This window comes from Oncorhynchus clarkii, chromosome 17 (genome assembly GCF_045791955.1).
Source record: "Oncorhynchus clarkii lewisi isolate Uvic-CL-2024 chromosome 17, UVic_Ocla_1.0, whole genome shotgun sequence".
Taxonomy (NCBI): domain Eukaryota; kingdom Metazoa; phylum Chordata; class Actinopteri; order Salmoniformes; family Salmonidae; genus Oncorhynchus; species Oncorhynchus clarkii.
Genome location: NC_092163.1, coordinates 266882 through 277500, shown reverse-complemented (window position 1 = coordinate 277500; position 10619 = coordinate 266882). Strand labels below are relative to the sequence as shown.

The 10619-nt window shown below is 46.1% G+C and overlaps 1 protein-coding gene across 1 annotated transcript in view; it reads right to left on the bottom strand.

Annotated features, from left to right (window-relative positions):
- Window positions 1-10619, bottom strand: part of LOC139369997 (voltage-dependent T-type calcium channel subunit alpha-1H-like) — a 173336-nt gene that overhangs the window by 107938 nt on the left and 54779 nt on the right. Inside the window, exons 12-16 of the mRNA XM_071109275.1 lie at window positions 9095-9280; window positions 7901-8018; window positions 7143-7298; window positions 5769-5853; window positions 1-220 (exon numbers count right to left, since the gene is read on the bottom strand). The exon at window positions 1-220 is cut by the window's left edge and continues 13 nt beyond it. Coding sequence (XP_070965376.1) covers window positions 1-220; window positions 5769-5853; window positions 7143-7298; window positions 7901-8018; window positions 9095-9280 — 765 coding nt within the window. The remainder of the gene's footprint in view (window positions 221-5768; window positions 5854-7142; window positions 7299-7900; window positions 8019-9094; window positions 9281-10619) is intronic.

Genomic DNA, 10619 nt, shown 5'->3' with positions numbered 1-10619 from the left:
TCCAGGGTGTTGCTTGTATCCGTAGAGACGGCGCTGCCCCGTCGTGATTGGCTGTCGCAAGTTGTGGGCGTGGCCAAAGTGTGCAGGATAAGTGGTGGGCGTTGCCGTGGGGACGGCGGCGGCGGTTGTTGCCACGGTGACTGTGTGGGTGGGAGGGGCATGGAGGCTCGGGGGTTCAGAAGGCCATTAGGGGTCAACATCATCGCCTGGAGCTTCAACTCTGTAGGGGTTAGAGGTCAGATGTCACGCTATGTTCTAATTATGAGGACTGTGAGAACCGTGTATAATACAAAGAATAAAGGCAGCAAGTCTGGAACCAACAGGACCCTGAACAGCTTCTACCCCCAAGCCATTAGACAGACAGGTTAACTAACGGTCTGGAACCAACAGGACCCTGAACAGCTTCTACCCCAAGCCATAAGACTGATCAATAGTTCCCTTGTTTGACTCAACAGTTCCCTTGTTTGACTAAACAGTTCCCTTGTTTGACTAAACAGTTCCCTTGTTTGACTAAACAGTTCCCTTGTTTGACTAAACAGTTCCCTTGTTCGACTAAACAGTTCCCTTGTTTGACTAAACAGTTCCCTTGTTTGACTAAACAGTTCCCTTGTTTGACTAAACAGTTCCCTTGTTTGACTAAACAGTTCCCTTGTTCGACTAAACAGTTCCCTTGTTCGACTAAACAGTTCCCTTGTCCGACTAAACAGTAGAAACGTTATCAAGTACCGTAAATCCCCTCTACAGTGGCCTATCGACGTGAAGCTTGTCACACAGCACTAGACTGAACTTCACTTGCGTCCTCCTTGTGGTATTGAGAGATAAACATGGTAATGATGTCACTGATGACAGGTACAGGAAGATGGGTCCTACGTGATAGAGTGGTAATGATGTCACTGATGACACATACAGGAAGATAGGTCCTACGTGACAGAGTGGTAATGATGTCACCGATGACACGTACAGGAAGATAGGTCCTACATGATAGAGTGATGACACGTACAGGAAGATAGGTCCTACATGATAGAGTGGTAATGATGTCACTGGCCTGTACAGGAAGATAGGTCCTACACGACAGAGTGGTAATGATGTCACTGATGACACGTACAGGAAGATAGGTCCTACATGATAGAGTGGTAATGATGTCACCGATGACACGTACAGGAAGATAGGTCCTACGTGATAGAGTGGTAATGATGTCACCGGTGACACGTACAGGAAGATAGGTCCTACGTGACAGAGTGGTAATGATGTCACCGATGACACGTACAGGAAGATAGGTCCTACATGATAGAGTGATGACACGTACAGGAAGATAGGTCCTACGTGATAGAGTGGTAATGATGTCACCGGTGACACGTACAGGAAGATAGGTCCTACGTGATAGAGTGGTAATGATGTCACCGGTGACACGTACAGGAAGATAGGTCCTATGTGACAGAGTGGTAATGATGTCACCGATGACACGTACAGGAAGATAGGTCCTACATGATAGAGTGATGACACGTACAGGAAGATAGGTCCTACGTGATAGAGTGGTAATGATGTCACCGGTGACACGTACAGGAAGATAGGTCCTACATGATAGAGTGGTAATGATGTCACCGGTGACACGTACAGGAAGATAGGTCCTACATGATAGAGTGATGACACGTACAGGAAGATAGGTCCTACGTGATAGAGTGGTAATGATGTCACCGGTGACACGTACAGGAAGATAGGTCCTACGTGATAGAGTGGTAATGATGTCACCGGTGACACGTACAGGAAGATAGGTCCTACATGATAGAGTGATGACACGTACAGGAAGATAGGTCCTACGTGACAGAGTGGTAATGATGTCACCGATGACACGTACAGGAAGATAGGTCCTACATGATAGAGTGATGACACGTACAGGAAGATAGGTCCTACGTGATAGAGTGGTAATGATGTCACCGGTGACACGTACAGGAAGATAGGTCCTACGTGACAGAGTGGTAATGATGTCACCGGTGACACGTACAGGAAGATAGGTCCTACGTGATAGAGTGATGACACGTACAGGAAGATAGGTCCTACGTGATAGAGTGGTAATGATGTCACCGGTGACACGTACAGGAAGATAGGTCCTACGTGACAGAGTGCTGACACGTACAGGAAGATAGGTCCTACGTGACAGAGTGGTAATGATGTCACCGGTGACACGTACAGGAAGATAGGTCCTACGTGATAGAGTGGTAATGATGTCACCGGTGACACGTACAGGAAGATAGGTCCTACGTGACAGAGTGATGACACGTACAGGAAGATAGGTCCTACGTGATAGAGTGATGACACGTACAGGAAGATAGGTCCTACGTGACAGAGTGGTAATGATGTCACCGGTGACACGTACAGGAAGATAGGTCCTACGTGACAGAGTGATGACACGTACAGGAAGATAGGTCCTACGTGACAGAGTGGTAATGATGTCACCGGTGACACGTACAGGAAGATAGGTCCTACGTGACAGAGTGGTAATGATGTCACCGGTGACACGTACAGGAAGATAGGTCCTACGTGACAGAGTGATGACACGTACAGGAAGATAGGTCCTACGTGACAGAGTGATGACACGTACAGGAAGATAGGTCCTACGTGATAGAGTGATGACACGTACAGGAAGATAGGTCCTACGTGACAGAGTGGTAATGATGTCACCGGTGACACGTACAGGAAGATAGGTCCTACGTGACAGAGTGGTAATGATGTCACCGGTGACACGTACAGGAAGATAGGTCCTACGTGACAGAGTGATGACACGTACAGGAAGATAGGTCCTACGTGACAGAGTGGTAATGATGTCACCGGTGACACGTACAGGAAGATAGGTCCTACGTGATAGAGTGATGACACGTACAGGAAGATAGGTCCTACGTGACAGAGTGGTAATGATGTCACCGGTGACACGTACAGGAAGATAGGTCCTACGTGATAGAGTGATGACACGTACAGGAAGATAGGTCCTACGTGACAGAGTGGTAATGATGTCACCGGTGACACGTACAGGAAGATAGGTCCTACGTGACAGAGTGATGACACGTACAGGAAGATAGGTCCTACGTGACAGAGTGGTAATGATGTCACCGGTGACACGTACAGGAAGATAGGTCCTACGTGACAGAGTGGTAATGATGTCACCGGTGACACGTACAGGAAGATAGGTCCTACGTGACAGAGTGATGACACGTACAGGAAGATAGGTCCTACGTGACAGAGTGATGACACGTACAGGAAGATAGGTCCTACGTGATAGAGTGATGACACGTACAGGAAGATAGGTCCTACGTGACAGAGTGGTAATGATGTCACCGGTGACACGTACAGGAAGATAGGTCCTACGTGACAGAGTGGTAATGATGTCACCGGTGACACGTACAGGAAGATAGGTCCTACGTGACAGAGTGATGACACGTACAGGAAGATAGGTCCTACGTGACAGAGTGGTAATGATGTCACCGGTGACACGTACAGGAAGATAGGTCCTACGTGATAGAGTGATGACACGTACAGGAAGATAGGTCCTACGTGACAGAGTGGTAATGATGTCACCGGTGACACGTACAGGAAGATAGGTCCTACGTGATAGAGTGATGACACGTACAGGAAGATAGGTCCTACGTGACAGAGTGGTAATGATGTCACCGGTGACACGTACAGGAAGATAGGTCCTACGTGATAGAGTGATGACACGTACAGGAAGATAGGTCCTACGTGACAGAGTGGTAATGATGTCACCGGTGACACGTACAGGAAGATAGGTCCTACGTGACAGAGTGATGACACGTACAGGAAGATAGGTCCTACGTGACAGAGTGGTAATGATGTCACCGGTGACACGTACAGGAAGATAGGTCCTACGTGACAGAGTGATGACACGTACAGGAAGATAGGTCCTACGTGACAGAGTGGTAATGATGTCACCGGTGACACGTACAGGAAGATAGGTCCTACGTGACAGAGTGATGACACGTACAGGAAGATAGGTCCTACGTGACAGAGTGGTAATGATGTCACCGGTGACACGTACAGGAAGATAGGTCCTACGTGACAGAGTGGTAATGATGTCACCGGTGACACGTACAGGAAGATAGGTCCTACATGATAGAGTGATGACACGTACAGGAAGATAGGTCCTACGTGACAGAGTGATGACACGTACAGGAAGATAGGTCCTACATGATAGAGTGATGACACGTACAGGAAGATAGGTCCTACGTGACAGAGTGATGACACGTACAGGAAGATAGGTCCTACGTGACAGAGTGGTAATGATGTCACCGGTGACACGTACAGGAAGATAGGTCCTACATGATGACACGTACAGGAAGATAGGTCCTACGTGACAGAGTGATGACACGTACAGGAAGATAGGTCCTACGTGACAGAGTGATGACACGTACAGGAAGATAGGTCCTACGTGACAGAGTGATGACACGTACAGGAAGATAGGTCCTACGTGACAGAGTGGTAATGATGTCACCGGTGACACGTACAGGAAGATAGGTCCTACGTGATAGAGTGATGACACGTACAGGAAGATAGGTCCTACGTGACAGAGTGGTAATGATGTCACCGGTGACACGTACAGGAAGATAGGTCCTACGTGACAGAGTGCTGACACGTACAGGAAGATAGGTCCTACGTGACAGAGTGATGACACGTACAGGAAGATAGGTCCTACGTGACAGAGTGGTGACACGTACAGGAAGATAGGTCCTACGTGACAGAGTGCTGACACGTACAGGAAGATAGGTCCTACGTGACAGAGTGATGACACGTACAGGAAGATAGGTCCTACGTGACAGAGTGATGACACGTACAGGAAGATAGGTCCTACGTGACAGAGTGATGACACGTACAGGAAGATAGGTCCTACGTGACAGAGTGATGACACGTACAGGAAGATAGGTCCTACGTGACAGAGTGATGACACGTACAGGAAGATAGGTCCTACGTGACAGAGTGCTTGCTTGGTCATCCAACTGATCTAGTCCTTTCTGTCATCCTGTGAACCCTGTTCATTCCTTTAAAATAAATCCTGCAGTGTAGGTACTACGTGTGATTACTTCCATTCAATGGGAAATGTCAAATATGGAATTCAATTCAATTCCAATGCAAGAAGTCCAAACAGTCTAATTCCAATTCAAGAAGTCCAAACAGTCTAATTCCAAATCAATTCAAATCAAGAAGTCCAAACAGTCTAATTCCAATTCAATTCCAATTCAAGAAGTCCAAACAGTCTAATTCCAATTCAATTCCAATTCAAGAAGTCCAAACAGTCTAATTCCAATTCAATTCCAATTCAAGAAGTCCAAACAGTCTAATTCCAATTCAATTCCAATTCAAGAAGTCCAAACAGTCTAATTCCAATTCAATTCCAATTCAAGAAGTCCAAACAGTCTAATTCCAATTCAATTCCAATTCAAGAAGTCCAAACAGTCTAATTCCAATTCAATTCCAAATCAAGAAGTCCAAACAGTCTAATTCCAATTCAAGAAGTCCAAACAGTCTAATTCCAATTCAATTCCAATTCAAGAAGTCCAAACAGTCTAATTCCAATTCAATTCCAATTCAAGAAGTCCAAACAGTCTAATTCCAATCAATTCCAATTCAAGAAGTGAATTCAAGATTTGAATTGGAATTCCAAACTGAATTGGAATTGACCCATTTTCCTGGTGCAAGTGTGTGTGTGTGTGTGTGTGTGTGTGTGTGTGTGTGTGTGTGTGTGTGTGTGTGTGTGTGCATACCTGCTGAATACAGCTCCTTCATCTTCTCCTCCTCTTCTAAGGTCGACAGTTTCTCATCGTCGGACTCTGACCTGTTAGCATCACCCTGATGAAGATAACATCATCATCATCATCATCACCAAAGTCATCATTACCAACACCATCATCACCATGACCTGTTACCATCACCCTGATGAAGATACCATCATCATCACAACCACCATCATCTTGTCATGTGATTTTTACTGAGGAATGGCTTCCGTCTGGCCACTCTACCATAAAGGCCTGATTGTTGGAGTGCTGCAGAGATGGTTGTCCTTCTGGAAGGTTCTCCCAAGGTTCTCCCACAGAGGAACGCTGGAGTTCTGTCAGAGAGACCATTGGGTTCTTGGTCACCTCCCTGACAGATCTGACAGAGCTCTCAGAGCTCTACGGACAATTCCTTCGACCTCACGGCTTGGTTTTTGCTCTGACATGCACTGCCAACTGTTAGACCTTATATAGAGAGGTGTGTGCCTTTCCAAATCATGTCCAATCAATTGAATTTACCACAGGTGGACTCCAATCAAGTTGTAGAAACATCTCAAGGATGATCAATGGAAACAGGATGTATCTGAGTTCAATTTCGAGTCTCATAGCAAAGGGTCTGAATACTTATGTAAATACGTTTTTTTACAGAGAGAGCCAGAGAGAGAGAGAGAGAGCCAGAGAGAGAGAGAGAGAGAGAGAGAGAGAGGCAGAGAGAGAGAGCCAGAGAGAGAGAGAGAGAGAGAGGCAGAAAGAGAGAGAGAGCGGCAGAGAGAGAGAGAGAGAGAGGGAGAGAGAGAGCCTGAGATAGATAGATAGGTGTGTGTGTGTGCCTCTGTGTGTGTGTAATAGATCAGGTCCCAGAGGTGTAGCTGTGTATCTGTGATGTTCAGATGAAAACAACAACAGCTGGACAACCAGTATCAAACAAGCTCCTGGGCCAGCGGGACTGTGTGTGTGTGTGTGTGTGTGTGTGAGTGAGAGAGAGAAGGGATGGACGTAGAGATGGATGAAGGGGGGGTGGAGAGAGAGATGGATGGATGAAGGGAGGGATGGAGAGAGATGGATGGATGAAGGAGGGGGTGGAGAGAGAGATGGATGGATGAAGGGGGGGTGGAGAGAGAGATGGATGGATGAATGGGGGGTGGAGAGAGATGGATGGATGAAGGGGGGGGGTGGAGAGAGATGGATGGATGAAGGGGGGGGGTGGAGAGAGAGATGGATGGATGAAGGGGGGTGGAGAGAGAGATGGATGGATGGAGGGACTCTACAAATAATGTCCAACCAGATAACCTGGCCTGTAAAACCCCGGCCTGTAAAACCCCATGGAATCCTGTATAAACTAGTTGAACCCTGTAGAACACTTACCTCCGCCTGAAAGCCCTCCACCAAGATGGCCACCAGCAGGTTGAAGAGGACGTAGTTCCCAAACGTCATCAGAGCCACAAAGTAGAGAGCAGCGAGAGGAGAGGTGGAGGCCATGCCGTTATACAGGACCAGATTCCAGTCCTCCTGAGTCAGGATCTATAGACAGAGAGAGAGGAGAGAGAGGAATGAGAGAGGAGAGAGAGGGATGAGAGAGGAGAGAGGAGGGATGAGGGAGAGAGAGAGAATGAGAGAGATGAGAGAGGGATCAGAGAGGGATGAGAGAAGAGAGAGGAGAAGAGAGAGGAGAGAGGGATGAGAGGAGAGAGAGGATGAAACAGAGGAGAGAGGGATGAGAGGGATGATAGAGAGGAGAGAGGGTATCGGCCTAATTATGCTCTGCGTGCATTATTGGGTGTGTCAGTCAGCCAGCCAGTCAGCCAGCCAGTCAGCCAGCCAGTCAGCCAGTCAGCCAGTCAGCCATCCAGCCAGCCAGCCAGCCAGTCAGCCAGTCAGCCAGCCAGTCAGTCAGCCAGCCAGTCAGCCAGCCTGCCAGACAGCCAGCCAGCCAGCCAGCCAGTCAGCCAGTCAGCCAGCCAGTCAGCCTGCCAGCCAGTCAGCCAGCCAGCCTGCCAGCCAGTCATCCAGCCAGCCAGCCAGCCAGCCAGTCAGCCAGCCAGTCAGCCAGTCAGCGTGTGTTTGTGCGTGTGTGCGTGTGTGTGTGTGTGTGTGTGTGTGTGTGTGTGTGTGTGTGTGTGTACCTGGAACACAGTGACGATAGCCCAGAGCAGCGAGTCAAAGTTCTTCCTGTCAGGTAGCGTGTCTCCACTGTCCAGCTTCAGACCAAACTTACAGCCAAACAGATGCATGCCTAGGATACTGCAACACACACATTACACACACACACACACACACACACACACACACACACACACACACACACACACACACACACACACACACATTATGCACTCAACTTCAAAAAGAAAGATGAAAAACCTGACTATGATGTAATCTATTACCTGGCACTGATTTCATCTATTACCTGACTATGATGTCATCTAATACCTGACTATGATGTCATCTAATACCATCTCATGTCATCTAAGACCTGACAACATACCTGACAATGAAGATGATGTCATCTAAGACCTGACAACACACCTGACAATGAAGTTGACGTCATCTATGACCTGACAACACACCTGACTATGAAGATGATGTCATCTAAGACCTGACAACAAACCTGACTATGAAGATGATGTCATCTGTGACCTGACACCGTACCTGACTATGAACATGATGTGAGAAGATCTCTATACCTGAATATGATGTCATCTAGGACTTGACAACACCTGACTATGAAGATGATGTCATCTAAGACCTGACAACAAACCTGACAATGAAGTTGACGTCATCTATGACCTGACAACATACCTGACTATGAAGATGATGTCATCTAAGACCTGACAAAAAACTATGAAGATGATGTCATCTAAGACTTGACAACATACCTGACTATGAAGATGATGTCATCTAAGACCTGACAACATACCTGACTATGAAGATGATGTCATCTAAGACCTGACAACATACCTGACTATGAAGATGATGTCATCTAAGACCTGACAACAAACCTGACTATGAAGATGATGTCATCTAAGACCTGACAACAAACTATGAAGATGATGTCATTTAAGACTTGACAACACACCCGACTATGAAGATGATGTCATCTAAAACCTGACTATGATGTCATCTAATACCATCTAATGTCATCTAAGACCTGACACCACACCTGACTATGAAGATGTCGTCTAAGACCTGACAACAAACCTGACAATGAAGATGATGTCATCTAAGACCTGACAACAAACCTGACTATGAAGATGATGTCATCTAAGACCTGACAACGTACCCGACTATGAAGATGATGTCAGAAGGTCTCTACATACCTGAATATGAAGATGAAGAGCATGAGCAGCATGCAGAAGGTGGCTACGTTGTCCATAGTCTTCATCAGAACCACCAGCTGTCTGCGCAGGGCGGGCAGGAACCTGACCAGCTTTAGGACCCGCAGCAGACGGAACGTACGCAGGACAGACAGACCGCCGTCCGCCTGCCCAACGATCTCCCATACACTTTGAGAGAAACACATAAAACGTTACAGCTAGCTTAGCATCGAGCAGCAAGTTATAGATAGCTTAGCATCGAGCAGCAAGTTATAGATAGCTTAGCATTGAGCTTCAAGTTATAGATAGCCTAGCGTTGAGCAGCAAGTTATAGATAGCTTAGCATTGAGCAACAAGTTATAGATAGCTTAGCATTTAGCAACTAAGCTAAATAGATAGCTTAGCATTGAGCAACAATTTATAGATAGCTTAGCGTTGAGCAACAAGTTATAGATAGCTTAGCATTTAGCAACAAGTTATAGATAGCTTAGCATTGAGCAACAAGTTATAGATAGCTTAGCGTTGAGCAACAAGTTATAGATAGCTTAGCGTTGAGCAACAAGTTATAGATAGCTTAGCATTGAGCAACAAGTTATAGATAGCTTAGCGTTGAGCAACAAGTTATAGATAGCTTAGCGTTGAGCAACAAGTTATTGATAGCTTCCCTATGGAAAAATTATATATTGGGATATATTTCAAGAAAATATAAAGATATTTAAATATAAAGGGAAAATGTATTTATCAAATATATAGATATATTTTATTTATGTACATATACTTGTAAAACATTCATGTAAAATACACAAATCACCACTTACAGCCTTCTCTACCCGATGACAGTGTTGAGTCTCTGTTGACCTCTGATATCTTAGCATTAGGTTTCCTAAAGTGGTGTTTTGTAACGTTGAGTCTCTGTTAACCTCTGACCCCTTAGCATCAGGTTTCTAAAGTGGTGTTTTGTAATGTCGAGTCTCTGTTAACCTCTGACCCCTTAGCATCAGGTTTCTAAAGTGGTGTTTTGTAATGTCGAGTCTCTGTTGACCTCTGACCCCTTAGCATCAGGTTTCTAAAGTGGTGTTTTGTAATGTCGAGTCTCTGTTGACCTCTGACCCCTTAGCATCAGGTTCCTAAAGTGGTGTTTTGTAATGTCGAGTCTCTGTTGACCTCTGACCCCTTAGCATCAGGTTTCTAAAGTGGTGTTTTGCAAATGTCGAGTCTCTGTTGACCTCTGACCCCTTAGCATCAGGTTTCTAAAGTGGTGTTTTGTAATGTCGAGTCTCTGTTGACCTCTGACCCCTTAGCATCAGGTTTCTAAAGTGGTGTTTTGTAACGTTGAGTCTCTGTTAACCTCTGACCCCTTAGCATCAGGTTTCTAAAGTGGTGTTTTGTAATGTCGAGTCTCTGTTGACCTCTGACCCCTTAGCATCAGGTTTCTAAAGTGGTGTTTTGTAATGTCGAGTCTCTGTTGACCTCTGACCCCTTAGCATCAGGTTTCTAAAGTGGTGTTTTGTAATGTCGAGTCTCTGTT